The sequence below is a fragment of the Scomber scombrus genome, chromosome 18, assembly GCF_963691925.1.
Source record: "Scomber scombrus chromosome 18, fScoSco1.1, whole genome shotgun sequence".
Taxonomy (NCBI): domain Eukaryota; kingdom Metazoa; phylum Chordata; class Actinopteri; order Scombriformes; family Scombridae; genus Scomber; species Scomber scombrus.
In genome coordinates, this window is record NC_084987.1 from 8,207,946 (window position 1) to 8,229,749 (window position 21,804).

The following is a 21,804-nucleotide window of genomic DNA, read 5'->3' on the forward strand; positions in this document are numbered from 1 at the left end:
CCACAGGTAACCAATGCAATGAGGCAAGAATAGGGGAGTTGTTATCATATGTTAACATTAAAGGAGGTAATATTTACTGATATGTTATTGGACACATGATTCCTAAAGCAAAAATCTGCTCTTTAGTCAGTCTTAAATCTCGAGACACACATCATATCTTTTGTCTAGTAGAAATTAGCTAGTTAAGTCAGACAGAGCACCAATACAACAAATTAAACACACATTAGCTACACACATGGTGAATTAGGGTAATGTGGAACACCTTTTGCTATTATGACTTGTTTACCATATTTAAAAATGAATCCAATACATAATATCAACATCAAATATCATGAAATCCCCAAGATGTTTCCTTGTTAAATCAGAAGGCAATTTTTAGATTTTGTACTCAGTCTTAAACATTGAGACATATGTCATGTCTTTGGTCTGGTAAAAAGACGGAGCACCAATAGCTAGTTAATGAATTAATAAACACACATTAGCTGCAAACATCCGTGTACACAAAGTAATATACAATAGCCAGCCAACAAAGCTTTGTGTCGATTTTCAAAGCTCAGAATATTCACACCCACAAACACAGACAGAAGTGCTATCCAACTAAAATTTAGATTTAGTGTAGGCATCGAATGCCCTGCCTCTTCAGAAGTCAGTGACGTCCTTCCTCCTCTACATCCCAACCTTTTTGGCTTGATACCCTTAGAGCAAATGAATGTCTACTTTTGATCTTTCATTACAAGTTTTAGCCTGTATGTGGACATGAATTGAAAGCAGCTCAACCAGGCAGGCTTTTCCTTCTCAAATGTGTTATTTCAGAAGCATGCAGAGGTAATAATATACAGTACTTTACAAGAAAAGGAAAACATTAGAAGATTTTGTGTCACCGAAGTTTTATTTTTGTGTCATCATGTTCCTTTAGTCACCTTGTGAGCCCCCAGATTTATCTCCTGACCCAGCTGGTGGGTATTAACCCCTGCAGGTCAGGAACCACTGCCCAAAATACTCAGAACAGTGAGTCAAGTGTCAAGTTAATACAATGGTGACTGGAGTCAAACTTGGGTTCAAATCATATGAAATTAAAGTTTTCACGCCTGTTCCTCTAACAATGGATATGTGTAGTTTCAACTTGGGCCATATATAACATAGACAAAAGTCATTTTTACACACAGTCTAGTGAAACTGACAGCTGCAGGAGATTTATCTTCATGATTTATTAAAAAGAAATATTCAACCATTAGATAGGTTGACAACACACTGGTTCATATTACACTGTTTGCATAGATTTTTTTTCTCTAACTCAGCATTTATCATCATTTCACATGCTGACAGTAATTACTTTAAGTAGGTTATCATCAAAAAGCATTTGAATTACACATCAGGCTTTCCAAAAGGCGAGAAAAGCGAGATGGGGATCACTGTGATTATCAGTTCTGCTTTGAAGTCTCAGTTATTCCAAATTTTAATCCAAGTTTAGTCTTATAAATGTTTGGTTTTATTTCATACTCTTTCATGCATATAGGAGAATAAAACGATTACTGTGGCACTTCGAACAACTTTGAACCATTGTCTCTCTCTCTCTCTCTCTCTCTCTCTCTCTCTCTCTCTCTCTCTCTCTCTCTCTCTCTCATTTTTTTTAATACACTGCCTTATTGAATCAAGTAGGCTGTACAACAGGTTTACAGTACTTGTGTCCTCAAATATGCCTGGGGGAATAAAGGTTGTAATAAAAAAAGTTAAATAAATATATTGTTAAGCTTTCAGCATTTATACATTTAAACTGCTTTTGTTTGTACATGCAGATAGTTGAAGAAATGTCTTGTTTGATATGGACAGGCAGCTCAATATAGCCTGCATTTTTTCCAGAGTAATATTAAGTGAGGGTAGATATGATCAGCAATAAATTGTGACAATTTACTCCATAGTTGTTTTGTATGAGGGCCAAAGACCAAAATAACTTTTAACCAACTTACATCAATATCTTATATTATATATTATGTATCTTATATTATATCTTATATTATCTTATATAATATCTGTAACATGTGACTCATTTTAAAGATATCTGTTTGACTTTGTTAGTCAAACAAAACTTATGTGGCAATAGCCAAACTCTTTCCCAACAAATATCTCCAACAAAAGTGGACCAATATGACATAGGTTTACCCATGATGTTTTGCTGAAAAAGCTGACAGATTACCGTATTTTTATTCAGATTTTGCCATGAAAAACAAGTTTTCCCAACTGTTGTTTTAGTTGCATCTATCATTACAGGGATTGCCATTGCCCTTAAAACCATTAAAAAGGGAAATAATGCCTGAGATGGCAGCATCAAAGATAACTGATTAATCCTTTGGTGAAACAGGGATTTCATAGTGCTGAATAGACATACCATAAATATAGAGATGACTTTGAATTGTTGCCTTTTTTCCCCTATTCTTTATTGAACAGAATATACAATAGAATACACACAAAAATACACAAGCAACCAGTCATTCCAATTGATAAATAAAACATAAATAGAAAAGATATAAATATGTTGTAATAAAAAGTAAAGGTATAAGTGACAAATATCTTCAATTTAAAAAATCTGAAGATTTTGATAATAGATGTACTTTTCTTATTTTCTTATACAATGTACAGACTCAAATTACTATTATTATTATTATTATTATTATTGTTGTTGTTGTTGTTGTAATATTAATTAATAATATATTATTTTGAATTGTTGTCTTATTTTATTTTATTTTACTTTGAATTGTTGTCAAGCGTGCGTGTTTGTCACCGTGTTGACGTAATATGACGCTCTGGACGGTGACTGGCTCTGCTGTCCCAGTGGGCGTGGTCGATGAGAAACCAGGAAGTGGTGCTTCGTTTCTGTAAAGATAATAACAAATAATTACTGTTACAAAGTCGGTTTGAGGAAAATAAATGTAATAGCACGGAGTTAATGCGCATTTAGGTAGATAAGTGTGTCATTAGTGGCCAAACCGGATGTTTATATGCTTAGTATAGCTGTATAGATCTCACTGTGACAAAATGTTGAAAACTTAAGCATTTGACAGTCTCTTTAAGTGGAAAATGATCATTAAACTTCCTCTTAATTGTTATTTTAGGTAGGCTATATGGAAAAAGCACACATATAAGTAGTCTTACAGACCCTAATTGGTCTCTTTTTGCTTTGTGTGGTGTCAAAGCTAGCATCATTTGGTGTAAAACTTTTTCTTTCTTTCTTTTTTTTGTAAATATGAGTGTTATATCTAGCCCTGACTCCTGTTGCAGTGTTACAAGCTGCCAAAAAAAGGTTGACACCCCACTTTATTTATCTTTTGCTCCTGAGCTTGTACTGCAAGCTCTAGTTAAAGGGCCAGACAACAAGTATAGGTGAGACAGTAGTTTTCAGTTTGTTTGTGTACATATATGCCTCATAATTTATAAGTTTTATTTATTATTTTTAACTGATGTAGGCGCAGTTTTAATCTGCAAAGGTCTTATTATTATTCCTGCTGGGCTATTGTGTAGATAGATGGATGGAAAGCTTTATAGAGGGGGGAGGAGGGGGAGACCTGTGAGGGCGAAGCGAGTAGATAAGGCTTATTTGCTGCTGCTGCTGGTGGTGGTGCTGCTGCTGCTGTCTATAGCCCATTGTTGTTTTTTTAAATCAGAAACTAGAGGTCTTGTCGTTTGTGTTACAGACCTAAAAAAACATCCGACATCGCACCCCTCCTGCAGAAGCTACCGAGAGGACGGTAGCATGATAGAAATAGTGGAGGGGAATCGGCAGGAAGAGGGCCCGTTTCTGCATTTCCCTGCGCCTGCACCGAGTTCACCGAGTCGGTATAACCAGCGTCCGACATGGGGAAGGAGGTAAACGGTGTTTCGCGGAGCCGGTTTGAGGTGAGCCCGAGCAATGTAAAAAAAACAAAAAAAACAGCTATTGACACACATTCAACACGAGGAAATATAGGGCCTACATGAGAACTGTCGCTGTGTTTTAGTGTATAATTACGCGTATGGTGAGGCAGCTATTGATGCAGCTTCCGCAGTCGGTGTGTTTGGGATTAGGTCAAAAACGCTTGTTGTTTTTGTCCGAGCAACAACAACATACAGCTAGGCCTGACATGGCATTTAGTTAAGGACACAATAGGTATTTTCCACTTAAGCTTGTCGTGGTGTTCATGCGTAAAATGAGTTTTTTGTTGTTGTTATTAAAGGTCTACAAATGCTTCGCTTTGAGCCGTCAAAACAAAGACAATGAGGCTGCTACATGGAGCACGCCGAGGACAGCCCCGAAACGCATTAACATATTATTCATAACGAGGCAGTTGTTGACTTTAGTTGACCGAGAACGTGTAGTCATGTTATAATTACCTTTCTACAGTACGCGTGTGTGCTTTTTTTACGACTTTAAGTGGCTTGCCTGACCAGCTGGATTGTTGTGCGTAATCGTGGCCGCTGCGGTTGTGGGGGCCTCGGGTTGTGACTGCTACATGAACCCCCATATTAGCATTGAAGTAACAACAAATAGGCCCCAGCTGTTTTCAGTGTGACACAGATCAGAAAGCTGTACTGATCTCAGGGGAGCCACCTGTACACACCTACACATGCTTACAGCGTTTGTTGTGTTGTTATATTTTAACCATAAACTTTTATGTCGCAGCCACGCAAGCGTCGCTGGATATTTTTTTTGGGTGAAAAACCTGAAACACAAATGTTACGTATCCGGCCGGTGACATTGGCCTGTGTAGCCTGAGCACTTGGTGTATGTTTAATCCCTCAGCTAGTGTGGGATTTGTGTGTGGTTTTATTTATTTTTAACGGTGCAACAGCTGACGACTCAGAAGACTCAGGCCGATACCTTCTGGCCCGACAGCTGCGGTCGAGCCGCTGCGTAAAGCTGGCTGAGGTTACAACAGGAGGAAGCTGGAAAGTGGTGCGACCTTACCTTCAAAGTAAACACTTGTAGTAATGATAATGATATTAGCTTTATTTATATAATACCTTTCATGCAATAAATGGAGCTCAAAGTGCTTTACGACAGAAAGATATGACATACACCAAGTGCTTCACATAAAAGAGATATAAAAGGAGCATAGAGCAATGTTTAAAAAAAAAGAGGAAATAAATGAAAACATTAATGTAATATAAGAATAACAATAAAAATAGTACATAGTCAAAGTAGCTAAAAAATAGAACAATATATAAAATAAAGTAAAACACAACTAATAAAAGAAGTGCAGTAGTGACTGATAGAAAAGCTAAGTAAAAGCTAAAGTGAAGAGAGAAGTTTTTAGCTGTTTCTTAAAAATAGTTAGTGAATATTTGTACACATTTTTGGTTACCAGAGCTCCTGTTGTAGGGAAGTGTGTTTCAGTCGTACTCTTTAAAAAAATAATGGGAGTAGCCTTGGTGACACCACCCATTGGTTTGTAGACTCTGGATGTATAAAGACAATGGATACGGTGTTGGCGGGGACCAATCTTTCCTATCAAAGTTGCCCGGTAGTGCGTGAAGTTGAGTTCTTGGTATAAAATTACCCAGATCTTCCATGATCGTGTGGCCCATAGATAAGGCGCACCAGATACTTCCACCAGCGGCTCAATTTAAAATAATTAGATCATGCAGCTCTTCTACCCTTTCCAAATGTTATTGGACAGAATAGAGAACATTCTGATAGTGAAACAAGTAATTTCACAGGGTTGTGAGACTCAAAATAATGTATCTGCTGATTTACAGACATCTGTTTCTCAATGTGGGAAGAAGTCTTTGTGGGTTAGTGTACATTGTGTGATGGATGTAGAACTCGTAATTACACAGTTTGGCCACTTTGTCAAATTGGCTTCATAGCCCAGTGTTCTTTCTAGGGCTTTGGCCAGAGGTGACCATATATTTAGATGAGAGGATGCAGCTACCCTTATGCTAGCCGCTAGCTTGGTTAGCGCTGTGAATTTACAGTCTAATTCTACTACTTATATAGGGTTAGGAAAAATTGTTTTAAAAGACCAGTGTGTAGGATTTAGTGTGATCCGTTGGCAGAAATGGAATATTTAAATCTGCAACCTCACTGCTAGATGCCACTAAATCCTGCTCATTAGTCCTTTAAAACATTGAACAGTGGATACCTTAGTGGGTCTTTTAGTGTAACCAAACACTAATGTTTTTGGCGACTAAAATGTTACAATTAACTTTCAGACCATGATTTACAAAATGAAAATCATGCTGTATTGAAGAGGACTTGAAACTAGCGATTGTGACCATAAAGTCATTGGGAAAATGTTTACTGAGGTAATAAATCAAGAGAGACATGCTTTCACACTTCCCCATTGGCTTCACATTCAGACTCCGAGATGGCTGCTTGGTTGCAGTCGATGGTTCAAATGGGAACGTTCACTATAGCAACTAATAATAATAGATAATGATAGATGTTTTATTTGAAACTGAATTTTTGTGTGTAAATTTCAATATCTCATATAGGTTTACAACGCTACAGCCCTCTCCGTGAGAGTATCTTATATAAACAGGTCCATTATCACGTAATGAAGTGTGTTATTTTGATTAGGCCTTGCTTTTTACAGCATTTTTTGCTTATTGTACTTGTTGATAAACTAAAGGCTATTAAAAAGCTAGCCCTGGAGGCTAATTATCACCTGTTGTCCCTTGTCAAAAGTTTTTTTTTTTTAAATAGTAAATGATTTGAATTATTGAAAACTGAGACTGAGGGCTCTAAGAAGCCTGAGACCAAAGAATTTTAACTCTAACTGTAGACAATAAAAAAACTCCATTGTCAAACATCATTGTCATGTTGTCTGACAATTAGAGTTTTATTCTGAAAGGCATGACAGGATATTTTCAGTCTTCCCTCACTGCTCTGCCTTAGTGATCTGTTGTATACCAGCCCCTAACAAAAGACTACAGCAGTCTGAAAAGTAGATGGGCACAATGCCAAAAAAAATAATTTCTCCATTTAAACAGAAAATATCAATAATAAGTGTGTGGTGAGTGACTTCACCATATATAAAAGTGGATGTGCTGGTGTAAACGCCTGCTGAAACAGTTTAAACTGTGGGATAGAAAGCAATCAGTTTATTGCTGACAGTTTATCTTTGACTCACATTATAAATCATTTGTCCTTTACTATAATTAGGGTGTTATGAAAGAAAAATGTAATATTAGTTTTGGTTTAGGCAATGATTAACCCAAAGCTTCATTGTACATCTAAATTACAAGTGTAAAACTAATCACAATTTAATCTGAGAATGGGGTCTTTTAAGAAAACTACATAAATAAAACTATTTCTCTAAAAATATGAATACTTTTTTGTTTTGCTGTGCAATGATCACTTCCTGGAGGTTACAGCTCACCCAGCTTTTTACATCCTGCCAGGCCCGCTTCACTGACTATAGCTGACCAGTGGAGAAAACATAATGCTCACATTCATGCAGCATCAGGTTCATTTTATGTTAGATTACAAAAGGGGACAGTGTATGCCCGTTGACCATGAGCATCTGGTCCTTTGGAAATGCCCATGGATTATTTGGCCAGAAAGTAGCGCTGGGGAAGGAGAGCTGTCAGATTCAATTTTCCCCATATCCAAAACGGGACATTGTCTGTCCCTTCTTACTCCCTCAAAATGTTAAATGTCTGCCGCCCCTGCATAGACATCTGTGTGTGTGTGTGTGTGTGTGTGTGTGTGCTTGTTGAGTGTGTACGTTTATCAGCGAGACATTGAGGCTTTGACCTAGAGCTGACTGGATTTTTAAAGGTCCAGTCATTAACTTCAACAGGCAGACCTGTCAGTTTGTTTTTGTGAACTGAAGAATACATTTTCTTAAGAGTGTAACGATCTCAAAATAACCTATTGTCAATGTGGTCTTAGGATATACACCCCATAATCAAAACAGCACTCGGTATACTCCTCTAGGGCCTATTACTCTTTCCTTATAAACACATTTAATTTATTTTTGGATCATGGATGGTTCATAAATAGTCGATATATTATTTTTCCACCATAAATCATCTCATGAAACCACAATAATCTTCCCCTGTTAAGGCTACAGAAGACCGATGTAAGAGCTTCTTTGAGTTTTCCAGAGCCAAGGTCAACAACTACCACTCTCTGATGTCCAGTTCTTCCTTTCTGCCGTCTCGTGTCATCAACCCTCTGTCTGGGAGTTCACCGTCTCAACTCCATTTTGCTGTCGTCAGGCAGAAACACATTTAGGAAATCCTCAGGAAGATGTACTTGTGGCCTGGACCCCATTCCCATAGAACTGCTCAAATCATACATCCTCTTTCACAGCCTCTTGATCACTCAACCTGTCAACCTCTTCCTTCAATCTAGTATTGTTCGATCTGTCACAGTCATTCACCCCCTCCTCAAGAAGCCCAAGCTCCTCTGCAGCCATGTCACACCTCAGTATCTGTCTTAAGGAGATATAGATGTGGATGATGACACATTTCCTCCACTTAATCAGCAGCAAAATGAATTCTCTCATTGTCCCCCCACACCAGATTCAGTCACACCCCATCCCTCATTTCACCTTTTACGTCCTTGTTTCCTTCTCAGTCACTAATCTGGGTGTAAGGATTAGCCCTCAACTGACTTTTGATTACCGTTCTACCATCTAGAAATCTCTCTGTGCCTTTCTAACCCTGTCAGATGCAGAGAAGCTTGTCCATGCCTTTATCTACTCAAGATTGGATTACTGAAATACACTCTTAACTGGGATCCCTGGCAGGAACATTCAGAAGCTCCAGTACATTCAGAACAACACTGCCAGGATCCCAAATCCCATAAAACAAATTCTGTTTTCCTGCCTCCCTACCTGCAGCAGCTACTCATACCACAAACTTCCACCTGCATCAAGCAGCACTGACCCCCTCTTTTTTTAAAAAGGCCTAAAAACGTAAAAAAAAGTTTCTATTCAGGAAGGCTTTTTTAATCATATTTCTTATTACCATTTTCTTTATGTTTAGTGCAAGTTTCACTGTGAGAAAAGTGAAAAGTGCAGTTTAAATTAAATGTATTATGTATACTTGTAAGGAGGTGCAAATAAGAACTTGCAAATTCCTTGTTGAACCTGTCACAGATGTTTGCCTCTTGTAAATAACGTGTTTTCCTGCACTTCTTATTTACACACCGAAGCCCCCCACCCCTCAATTACCTTGTCACTGGTTTAAATTTATCTTTCTAAATCTATGGAGGAAAATGGATTGGGCCAGATGTTGTTTCATTTGCATCGTTGTGACTGAGTGGATGCTCCCAGTCATTGTCTCAACATCTTGCATTTTACAGTCTAGTCGAATACGATCTCCCAAAAATTATGGGAACCCTGCAGTCTTCAGTTAGGGTGTATATGTGTTCGTGTATCTAAGTAGCTCGATCTTAATAAATGTAAATGCATTGTTTCTTTGTGTGGTGAGACCTTTTGTGTGGATTGTTGGCTAGCATTTGTGCTCACACAGCATGCAATTATTTGTGTGGAATTCCATTAGCTGTTTGCAGAGATGGGAGCTATTTCGTTAGTCAAAGAAGATGTATGTAACACATTTCAGTGCACATTCTCTGCATGTGCTGATGTGGAAACTCAACAGTGCAAACAATACAGGAAGTAAGGAGAGAAAATGCATGCAGAAAAGAAACATGAAAGCTGTCAGCTTTGCAGTCGACAGTACAAAGTTCTATCCTGCTGGTTTTGCTTAGAAGACACAAAATCCTCCGCTGCTTTATCTTCTGTCACCCTCCGTGTTTTCTAAGACATGACATTGAATCTATCTCAACTGATGAGATTACAATCATTTATCCTTGTTATGTGTGCTGGGGCTGTCCTTGAGTGAGTGGATGGAGGGGCCCCCGGCCATGTTGAAACAGGCTGCCGGGACTAATGTTATCTTCTGCACCTTTTTTTCAGATGTTCACAAACAGTGACGAGGCAGTCATCAATAAGAAGTTACCTAAGGAGCTGTTGCTACGGTGAGTGACATTTTGAAACACTTCAATCAGAGTCTCTGCAGGATTTTTGCAAGTAGAAATGGCATGTTGCATACCCAACACTCACCTCCTTGCCTTTTTACTCTCATCATACACAAAGGCACAACTGGCCTCTCACCACCCTCCTCCCTCTCCAAACACATGCACACATTGTGCATCTCACAATCATATACTGTATGCTCACTTGCCCTTTAGCAAATATTTCAACTAGACCAACCAAGCAACCAGCCACCAGGATGCAAATTTCTCCTCATTCCCCACCCTACTCTGCTCCCCCAATGCTAAAACTGTAATTAAAACCAGATGCTTGAGGCTATAAAACATTCAAATTGAATTCAGACAAAAAAAAAGAAAGAAAGAACTCAAGAGCCCCTGAGCAAACAGAAAATGAAGGCCATAACTCAAGCCTCGGCCTTGCCAGCCAAGCTGCCTGTGCTGCGGCTGCTGACTCTGTGCTGCTTGGCCAGGTGCAGCGCTGTGATTTGTGAGGCTGGCAGGCTGCGCTGGGACTCACTGCATCCTTGCTTCAACCCTTAACGGTGTTTTTGCTGCATTGAAGGATCTTATAGTAAGTTTCTGTTCCCTAGAAGCAGTTTGCCTATCCTCCTCCTCGCCATGACCCCACTCTGAGTAAACAAGTCTATCCTGCAAACAGGGTAAACACATCCATCGCGCTGACAGTCAAAGACAATATTAGCTGATTTACTCACACCCCTGTGCTGTGAGTGGAAGCAGACGCAGGGTTGAGGGCAGAGTCTAGTGTAAAGAGGAAGCTTCTGGCAGCGGGGATCAGGGTCTCTAAACCGTCCCTGTCTGTCTTCCAGAATCTTCTCCTTTCTGGATGTGGTGACACTCTGTCGCTGTGCCCAGGTCTCACGGGTGAGTCTGTGTTCACAAGGTGTGTGTGTGTGTGTATGCATGTTTGTGATTTAGCATTTTATTTGTGTGTCTGTGTGTGTTTATGTGTGTGTGTACATGGTACGTGTTAAGAGAAACCTTGACCCTAAATATCTGTTTTTCCCTCCCTGCTCTCAGTCCTGGAATGTTCTGGCTTTGGATGGCAGCAACTGGCAACGAATCGACCTCTTTGACTTTCAGAGGGACATTGAGGTGAGCTTGTTATGTTGATGTTGGTTGTCTACCCTTCATTTCACCCTGTTATCTGTCATTACTTTAAGATAAGGTAAAGTAGATGGAGATGCAGAAGGCTGGAGTTGCTGGATTGTGTTTGTTGCAGGGCCGCGTGGTGGAGAACATCTCAAAGCGATGTGGGGGATTCCTTAGAAAATTGAGCCTGCGGGGGTGCCTTGGTGTGGGTGACAGCGCCCTGAGGTGAGGATGACCCTGAGGAAAGAGAGAGACAGGCAAATTAAGTTTGACAGCCATTCCTTTAATGTTTTTTTCTTTTTTCTTTGTAGGACTTTCTCCCAGAACTGCAGGAACATTGAGCTGCTTAGTTTGAATGGCTGCACCAAGATCACTGACAGGTATGTGCATAGTTTCTCTAAAAGGGCTGCCAATGAATCGTAATGGACATTTTTCCTTCCAAACACTTATTGTCTTTTCTCTTCTGCAGCACGTGTAATAGCCTCAGCAAGTTCTGTCCAAAGTTGAAGCACCTGGACCTCGCTTCCTGTACCTCAATCACCAACTTGTCTCTCAAAGCTCTCAGGTGTGTAGGGCTGAGATTGTAATGTATACCTCACCAGTAATGCCACACCAACTTGTATGATTTATTCCTCTGTTAAATCTATATTGAAGACAGGATGTGTAGGTGAAGAGTGTCACAGTTTCACGGTTTGAAACGTTTTTTGCAGTTGACATGTGGGTTGCTTAAAAGATACTTTACCTTCCTCTTTTTCCTCCTCTCAGTGAGGGCTGTCCTCTGCTGGAGCAGCTTAACATCTCCTGGTGTGATCAGGTCACCAAGGATGGCATCCAAGCCCTGGTTCGTTCCTGCCCTGGACTCAAAGGCCTTTTTCTCAAGGGTTGCACACTGGTATGTATGGTTAAATGCTGAAAATTAGCTTGGGGTGCAGATTGGTGCTGATGATGTTGTTGTGTGGAGGTTTCCAAATGGTTTAATGCAACAGAAAACTCTGAAAGCACACTGGTTCGTAGCAACCTATGTTGAACCCATCAAGGATGACTTTGGTATTATGTCCTCATTGCTCAACAGTTAAGCTGGTTATGTTTTCTTGAACTTTCCCCTTAAAAGCGACTGTTACTTCTTGTGCTATCTACCAAGTTCCTTATTTTCATTCCAGATAAACCAGTTGCTGCTACCGCAAACATAATATACACACTTCCTGTGCAACTGAGAATGTTTCTGAGGAAATGCATTGTTTGCAGATGTACAAAAGTAAAAGCCCTAATATATAGTGCCATCCTGTTATATCAACAATACAGAGTGAAAAGACAACCGTGTGTGTCCATGAAAGTTTCACAGGTCATTCATTTCAAAAATGAAACAAATCGCAACATATATTTTGTCTTAAGTAGAAGTGGAAACCTATAACCTGGACTAAAAGAGGTGTGACAGATGGTAGATTGATTTCAGATGACTGTTTTCTCTTGCACAGCTAGAAGATGAGGCTCTGAAGCATATCGGGGCCAACTGTCCAGAGCTGGTCACACTCAACTTGCAGACATGTCCAGTAAGTACAGTTAACATGACTGAAAGATTAATCAAAATCAACAGAAAAACTGTATTTTATTTTTCAGTCACGCTTCATACCTATGTTTTATTATCTCATACTTCTTTGTAAACAGTGTTATAAAACCCCTCAATGATGAAGTGCTTTTGAGATTGAAGTACATGAAAGCTGTTGGTTGCTTCACAGTTTCAGGGAAAGGGATGACAGGGCACAAAGTACACGTTGTGCTTTTCAGCTCAAAGCACATTGTGGACTCACGACTTTGCCGTCCAACCCATATAACCAATAGTGTGTGATGCCAGCTCACATACTGTGGCTGTACCTGTCTCTAAAGTTTCCCTTCTTCATCAGCACCTGAACGCTCTCCCCCCTCCTTCTTCTCCTGATCTTCCTCTTGTATCTCCCTCTCATGTCACACCCCAGGAACTCAGCGTTTCATCTTGTGCCAGTTGTTCGCTCTCCTTTCTGCTCCGCTTTTCTCTCCTACACCTCCTCTGTCTCTCTCCTAGCTCACCTGTTCTCACTCTGTCTGATCTATACAGGGATTTTTCTTGAGCGATACGTGCAGGGGGAAAAAGAGATTGCTCTCATTAGCTGAGTGCTGAGGTGGTACATGAATATATGTTAAGTCTTGACATTGATTGCTGTTGATGCACAGCAACCAGTGAACACAGGAGAAGTTGGTATGTTGTCACATCACACAGTGTATGTGGATTTAAACGTTTCCCCTCCCCCCACATACACAATCACACTTTTCCTCTCTCTGTGAGCAGCAGATCACAGATGAAGGCCTCATCACAATTTGCCGGGGTTGTCACCGCCTGCAGTCTTTGTGTGTGTCGGGTTGTGCCAACATCACAGACGCCATCTTGCACGCCCTAGGACAGAATTGCCCTCGCCTCAGGTGAGTTTACTCACATCCATCTTTACTCTGAAGTCAACTGTGGACAATTTCCTAACTAAGCCATCTAGTCCTAAGGTGTAAGTAACTATCCCCTCACTGTGAGTATGAAGTGATTTCAGCTGTTTATACTGATTTCAAGAATAGTTTCTAATTGACTGACTTGATCCTGGGTGACTTATATTGTACCACAGTTTAAGAGATCTCTCTGGAATTGGTAAAACTTAGACTTTAGAACTTAGATTAGAAACACACATTTGATTGCTTTATAACAACATTGATGAATTGATGTCACTTGAGTCAGCATTGGTCGAGGCTGGAGACTACAAAATTTGAAAACTGGGGGCGTTGAGTTCGAAAGAAGTGAGGTAACCAGACCTCTTTGGCCGGCTTCTCATCTCTGCTCGAGGCTAGCAGCTCAAGGATACATTAGTCACTACTAGCTACTACATCTGAATCTTTGTTTGAACTGTTGGCAGTAACGTTCTGTGGTTCTGCTGAGTCAATTGTGATCCTCCTCTTAATAAAAACTGTCCAGCATGAGTCTGACAATGTAACGCTCTGTTCTGCAGTAAAGTTATCTCAGGTCCATTTGCTTTAAAGTCCCATCTACCCTCTGTGAGAGAGAGAGAGAGAGCGACTGACTATAAGTGTTGTTGCTATTGTGTAACCCTCTGCTCCCCTCTCTCTATCTCTCTCTCTCCTTTCAGAATATTAGAAGTGGCTCGCTGCTCTCAGCTTACAGACGTGGGTTTCACTACATTAGCGAGGGTGAGTTTGGCATCTGTCTCGTAGCTGCATACATAGACATAGAAACCAGATACTCTGAACTGAAATTCAAGTTGAGTTGAAAATGTGTTTTTACTCCAGAAAAGAAAGTATTTCAGGCATTTTTAGTTATTAAAATCTAAATGTACATTAACACCAGATGATATATTTGTGTTTAATGTCTTTCTACAGAATTGTCATGAACTTGAGAAGATGGATTTAGAAGAATGTGTGCAGGTAAAAAAAAACAACAACCAATATGAGCCACACAAACAGTCTTTCCTGTCATATGGAGCCTGCAGTTACAACATTTGTTTCTCTTTTACTTTTGCATCAGATCACAGATGGAACGCTCATCCAGCTGTCTATCTACTGCCCTCGTTTGCAAGTTCTGGTGAGCGTGCCTGCCAGTTAAACATATTTTAGTCCTGTATCATTTACAGTTAACAGTTGAGTAATGACAGTTGTACTGCTGTGTTCCTGTAGAGTTTGTCTCACTGCGAGCTGATCACAGACGACGGCATCAGACACCTCGGCAGCGGCCCCTGTGCTCACGACCGACTGGAAGTGATCGAGCTGGATAACTGCCCCCTGATCACAGACGCCTCACTGGAGCACCTGAAGAGCTGCCATAGTCTGGATCGCATCGAGCTCTACGACTGCCAGCAGATCACCCGCGCCGGCATCAAGAGACTAAGGGTGAGTTGTGTGGGCTGACAGCAGTGAGTAGTGAGGAGTCTGATTCATACAAAGAAAGTACCATAAACACCCGCACTGTGAACTCAACATATGTCATTTTAGTAAAGAATGAGTAATGAGAATAACAAATTTATACATTTTTAGTTAATGCTGAATGATGGTTATGTTGGTTTTGAACACTTACATGTAAAGCCACACCACCCTCAGCATTTCCCACTAGTTGGTGTGTTTATGTGTGATACCCTTTTGACAGCAAAGCAGTTCCTCAGTCATAGATAATTAGTAGAAGTGAACTCTGGTATACAGCTGCTGCTCTTCAGAAATGCCAACTTACCATGCTGTTCAAACTCAAAAGAATGTTAAAAATATAGACTTGCTGTAGGAAAGGTGAATTTCTTTCATTTTTGAGGCCGGGAGAGTCTAAATGAATAAAAACACAACTTGCTCAGGACTCTTAGTAATTTCCCTTTCATACAAAATTCAAGATGTTGCATCATTTCAGCAGCAATACACTTAGTGCTGCTGTTGTAGCAGCATAGACTGGTGCACTGCAGCTTTTGGCCACCATTGGCAGCTTTGAGTGTAACACTTCTGACCAGCATTACAGTCTCAAGCAAAAAGAAAGAGTCAGATTTGACCGTGATATGCAGAATTACAATCCTGGATCACAACTTTCACCAGAACATGTGCTTAAAGGATAGGTTCACAGTTTTTCAAATCTGTCATGAAGCAATAATCAGGTGCCCACATGAATATTTATTTGTTTTTCTTGCTGTAATGATTCATTCTGTTCATAATGAACTTTGTGATGGGATAAGTAAGGGTTTGGAAGCCCTCCTTTAGTGCAAACATGTATTTAAAAGTTTACTTAAAGCTGATATGAAGTTTCAGTCAAATTTATAAATTTGTCAAATGAGGTCAATATTTTAAGTTACTGTCTTTTTAGTGCCACATCCCCTCTTTTTGTAACTGTTCTTAGACTGCAGTTCAACAGGAAAACACCAAGAGGGAGTTTCAAACTAAAAGAGTGCAACTTTGGAAGATTGGCACAAATTCTAAATACATTTTTGCTCCAGATGAGGACTCTGTATTTTGTCCCCAATCACTTACATTATAAGTACATTTTTAATGGTCTGTATGAAGAGAATGAATAATTGCAGCAAGCAAAACCTGTTTCATTATTCATATGGGTACCTGAATATTGTTTCAAGACAGACTTAAAAAAAATGTAACTTTAAAACTAATGTGATGGAGATTTACTCTTATTTTGTCTTATTTGTCTCAATCAGGATGTAACAGAAGAATGAGATGCCATAGTTTCACACTTTTTCTTCAAGTTAAAGTCTGGTGTTGGTGTCACCGTTCCACCCACAAAAAGTGGTGAAACAAAACTAAAGTGTGAAATTCAAAGTGTCTACTTAAGAGGAACAGGAGAGCAGAGAAAGCTGGACTCATCATGTCTGTAATTTGATATAAATCTGGGTTGGCAAATCTGTTATTGATATGTGACAAGATTTCTGGGCAAGTTCAACATTTTCAGTATATATTTGTTGCAGCCACTGATGTAATAAGTTACCTAATCAAGCTTTTCAAGTATTTTTAAGAACCATTAACACATTTCTATCTGTTTGCCCTTCTTTCTCTCCACAGACCCATCTGCCTAACATCAAAGTGCATGCGTACTTCGCTCCCGTCACTCCACCTCCCTCTGTCGGGGGCAGCCGTCAGAGGTTTTGCCGCTGCTGTGTCCTGCTATGATGTAAAGACAACAACCCCCTTCCCTGTCCCCGAGTCCCTCGTACACGCTCCCCGCAGCCCGTCACTTGACCCCCCGACCTGCTGTCCCCCTCCCGGCCCCCTGTCAAAGAGTACATGCTGGTGTGTCCCCCCTTTTTGGAGCTGCAGAGAGAGGGAGAGAGCCAAAAAAACGCTACAGGGTCTTGGGTAACTTTCCCCCAAAACATTCCCGAATCTCCCCATCACACACACACACACACACACACACACACACGCACATGCACAGACACACGAGCTGATATGCAGACAGACTCACACACACAGATTAACTCTTAGAGAGGAATGTCAGAACATTCCTGGCCTGCGTTCAACGGACAAACCAGTATTACAAAGAGAGTAAATACGATCATGACTGTTAACAGGTTTAACAGAGAATAATGAGGCAAGATCTTAAAATCACAAACCATTGTTCTGTATTTGCGAGCAGACGCTCTTTACTTATTTAGCACTTTGAGACAGATTTGAGTGACAGCCTCTAACAAAAAAAAATTGAATAGGCTCAAAAGATCCCTCTTAATCTCACACACACACACACACAGACACACACACTTCCACACTTCCCTCGGTGTTGAAGGTTACTTAACAGCTACCTCTAGATAGAACTGCACTTGAGTATGACCTGTGTTAGCTTTGTTCTGCAGGCTCTCCGGTCCAAATAGATGTTTATTACAAAAAGGGGAAGCGTTGCAGCCGGTAAACCACCAACACTCCTCTTACTCATACATAGAAAGCAGGAGAAAGCCTATTTGTTGAATTTTAAAAAAGAAAAAAGAAAAAAACATATTTGCAGCCATTTGCACTTACAGTAAAGCAATGATGAGACACTTTACAAAGACAGGAATTTCCGAATTTTACTAACAAAAACACATTCAAATCCAAATCATCACTCACATGCATACACTGAGCTTGCTACCACTGTACCCTCGCCTCTCTCTGTCTCTGTTACAATCAGAAGCTTCAATATACTGAAGAAGAAGAAGAAAAAAAAAAAGACAAAGTTTAATATTTTTCTAAAAATGGACACCAATTAAGACTCACAAGTGGGGACTAAAGAAGATGCCAAATGTTGCATGTAACACCTCTAGTTTTTTAAAAGATCTAATTGTACATAAGTGAGGAATGTGGGAGTTCGAGAGTGGAAGCCAGCTAAACAACAGATAGGAGAGGATATGAGATGGGGCGGTGACCACTGTCAGTGGATCTCCCCGAGGAAATTACGGTGAAGCTCGCACATACTTGTCTGATGTGTGAGAACATGTGCTGGAACTTTGGAGAGTAAAAAAAAAAAGAGCCAGTACTCAATGTGGAAGAATTGATGCTGGTCTGCGAAAGATCATTTCAACAACAGAAAAGTATAAAGACATTCTTTTGACGGAAGGAAAAAAACAAATAAAACAAACGTCGGACATCACTACATGAATTCATGCGTTCAGACCAGGACATTGGAAAGAAAAAGCCAACTGAAAACAATCAAAGTACGTCTATTTTCAGTTAGTTTGATTTCATTTTAGTAGCTCTTTGTTTTCGCAATCGGCGCCGGTTCTGGTGACGAAAAACTGGTGAGTGTTGAGAGGACATCGAGGTGGCTTCGGTGACTCCTCAACTCCCATGAGGCCTTGCAGAGGATGGAGTAACGGCGTGTTACACCCTGCCACCTGTGACCCCCTCCCATCTGTCTGGGAACAGTGACGCTGCCAGAGGTTAAGACCGGATCAGACCAGTGGAGTCACTGCGAGAGGAAGTCGAATGAATCTTGAGCGCACAATTCTGGCCTGCTCAGAGCAGGCAGATATGATGGAATGATTCTGTCACAACGGAGGGCTATAACAGACTTCAACCCCCCCTCCCCTCCCCTCCTACCCCTCCCGCCCTTATGAAGTATTGAAGCCTTTTCTTATGGATTATCTTCTCCTGCACTCGCACCTGCTTTATTCTGCGTCTCTTTTGTTCCCATTTCATTTTATAATTGTCTTTTACTGCATTTCTTTTCTCTTTGACATGATTTCCTCTGGATCTCGACCTTTTTTTTTCTCTTTCTCTCTCTCTCACTCTCTCTATTTTTCTTTGCATTTCTGTTTTGGTTTGGTATGGATTGCGCCTGCGTTGTGTTTGAAGTCATGAGTTCAGTGTCTCCAAGTTGAGTTTGAGCCCTCTTCCAGTCCTCAGTTGTTTTTTTTTGATCTGATGGAGTTTGTGTTATTATTAAGAGTTTATTGTCACTAAATGTTGAGAGTGTAGCCTTTTGTCCGGGGAGGAAGTTTTGGCACCAGTGCAATTATGATAAATGTTAAATGTGAGTTGGGGTTTTTTTTATGAGTTAAGGAGGAGTTCATGATGACATGTATGTATGATGTAGGTTTTACTTATTGAATGTTTCCATCAAGAAGAAGTGTGCTTTCCTCTCTTTTTCTTAATTTGTATGCCTTGCTTTTCCAAATCCCCCCCCCCCCCTCCCTTTCCCTCCCCCCTCCCATATTGCACCCTGCCCCATCACTTCAAACAAGACAGATATTGGTAAACCCATTTTCAAAAATTGATAAATCTCAAATGTCCCCATTCCTGGTTTAAGATGCCCACTATCAGGCAAAATACTGAATGATGATTTTTATTCAGTTTGTGATTTGACAACTACGGTGGACAGGATAATGCAACCAAGAGATGAACCCAGTGTAATCCAGTCTGATCTGTTTTGTTTGAATGGGGGTTTTACGGGGGGGGGGGGGGGGGCGGATTAGGGAACAACCAAGAGTCAAAATGGTGGAAGTATCTAATGTACTTTCTCCCTGTGCTCCGGGGGGGGGGGGGGGGGCGTTAAGACAGCTGACTTGAGGAAAAAGGAAAAGTCGTAGGATTTAGAAAACAAGCCTGGTCGTAACACCTGCTTGCCCTCTTCATGCACTGTATGTGGTACAGGCTGAGTCATCAGTGCTAACAATACTCTGAATGGATTATAGGTAATAGTGCTCAACCGGCTCCTGAAGGTTTGTGTACAAAAGAAATAACCTGTCATCAGTCTTTTCACGGCGCAAAATACACTACAGGCTTCGCAAAACAAAACACCGGACTCGTTTTTTTTCCCTCACAGTATCAAACACTTTGTGTCCTTCTGTCAGACCTTCCACCAGTTTACATGGAGGACGAGCTACTTTGCTGTGGATCAGTTTGTTTCATGCACGTTCTGTCCCAAACACTGGAGTAAGGATGAGGATTAGGATAGAGGGCAAGAGGTGAATCTACAGTGTGTGTTCATGGTAGATTGACACAGGAGACATTTCAAAAACATATTTGACAATGACTGTAGTTCATATAATTACTGTAAATCTTTTCCTTTTTTTTCTTTTTTTCTTTCTTTTTTCTTTTTTTTGTACAATTAACCGATATAAATGAAAATGTACGTATGAATAAATATATACCTATATTATTAAGGCTTGTCTGTTTCTTTTCAGTGGTGTTGCACCTCACAGATAATAGATGTTTAGCATGACTGGAGCAGTAGGTGGCAGCAATGAGCCAGTTGTAATGATTCCTCTGGTTTCTGCCCTCAGCTGGTTGCAGGATTCAGGATATGATCAGCTATTCAACATGTCTAATTGATTTGCTTTAGTTAGAAGTATAAAAATGGATAAACCGCCGCTTCCCAGTCTGGAATTAATTGTTTTTCACATGTAAATGAGAAAGAAACATGGGGTTATTCTACAAGAGCCAAAACATTTTGAATTTTTGGACTGACACTGGAGCATTTGGCTATAAAACACCTGGATGATGCTCTACTTATGCAGTTTTCTGTCTTTGCAGTAAAAATTGCTGCATACCTCGATTTAGATGTGACAATTTCTTTGTTTTTCCTTAATGTAACCACATCTCATTGAGGTCCAAAATCTTTTTTCAAGGGAGAGCAGGTCAAGAAATCAGCATCAAACTACACTAACAGATATGCTACATGCTTTTTTTCTGGAAATGTAGATATTTGTTCATTGCAGTAGTGTAGGTGGAGCTACATGGGGTTTATTTATAGTGTTTTCTGAGCTTTGGCAAGCTTAAGAATCACATGGATGGATATATACACTGATTCACAACTACATCTAATCATTAAGAGCCTTATCAGATCAGGTTTAGAGTTTGACTCTTTCAGGGGTTTGTGATGTGATAGACTTCTGGAAATCATGTGACCTTGAAAGCAAAATCCAGTTTCTATATTTGTGTGCTTACGTCCACGTGAAGTGGAAGCATGGGCAAACAATCACTATCAATTTATCCCACTGGAACGAGCTGCAGTTCTGGTCCTGTGACTGCACCATGACGACCGCTGTCATGGCTGGGATCTGTCTTCCGCTGCATGGGAGTCATTTTGTTCCTCTCATCCTACTAATGTTTCCCCTTTCTCTAATTCACAGGGAGATCAATGTGTTGCCACTTCTGTTGTAATGTTCATTTTTAGCAGTAGTGTTCCGGCTCCCGGGGTGTCGCATGGAGGATGAAAAGTGGGTGGCTCAGAGGCAGAATTTTAAATATATGTGTGGTCGTGTTTCCCTCCTTCAGCAATTCCCTCAGCTGTTGTGCGTTTTCTGGGTTTGAACACAGACAGATCAGATCACAGCTCACTGCACACCCTTGCCACCAAGACAGTGTTTCTGTTTATTTTTGACAGCAAAGCCATTGTTTTAAACTAGAAAACTTTTGTTTTTGTACAGAGTGCTCCTTTCAGCAGTCACTCTGCCATCTACTGTGCCCTGGCTCTGAGTCAAGCAATAATTAATGTGGTAACAGAGGCTTTCTCACTTGGTCTTTCTTCTGTTTCTTTTCTTTAATACACCCACACCCAGTCTTTCTGACAGTTTAGAGCAAACTTTGATGTCAGGCTTAGGTAAAAATGATGTAGTGCAGACAGAAAAAACCCACTTCAATCACATTCAGAAGTCTTTCCTCCCTGCACCACCCTATGAAATGTGCCATATTAGTATAGACTGCCACAAAATACCACTCACTACCTTAAGTCT

The 21,804-nt window shown here is 40.4% G+C and overlaps 1 protein-coding gene across 3 annotated transcripts; it reads left to right on the forward strand.

Moving 5' to 3' along the window:
• Positions 1-3,365: 3,365 nt before the first annotated feature.
• fbxl20 (F-box and leucine-rich repeat protein 20) lies at positions 3,366-20,232 on the forward strand. Of its 3 annotated transcripts, none has more exons than XM_062439238.1 (16): positions 3,366-3,378; positions 3,690-3,891; positions 9,906-9,967; positions 10,810-10,864; positions 11,021-11,095; positions 11,223-11,317; positions 11,404-11,472; positions 11,562-11,657; positions 11,858-11,984; positions 12,568-12,642; positions 13,416-13,546; positions 14,254-14,314; positions 14,504-14,548; positions 14,649-14,705; positions 14,798-15,010; positions 16,661-20,232. In XM_062439238.1, the coding sequence occupies exons 2-16, from the start codon at positions 3,850-3,852 to the stop codon at positions 16,766-16,768; spliced, it is 1,311 nt and encodes a 436-aa protein (XP_062295222.1). In that variant the 5' UTR covers positions 3,366-3,378; positions 3,690-3,849; the 3' UTR covers positions 16,769-20,232. The 3 variants fall into 3 exon arrangements, 2 of the variants coding, with proteins under 2 accessions (XP_062295222.1, XP_062295223.1); XR_009927393.1 differs by lacking the exon at positions 3,366-3,378 and having other exon boundaries at positions 3,431-3,891; positions 16,661-19,440; positions 19,628-20,232; XM_062439239.1 differs by lacking the exons at positions 3,366-3,378; positions 3,690-3,891; positions 9,906-9,967 and having other exon boundaries at positions 10,842-10,883; positions 11,021-11,317.
• The last annotated feature ends 1,572 nt before the right edge of the window (positions 20,233-21,804 follow it).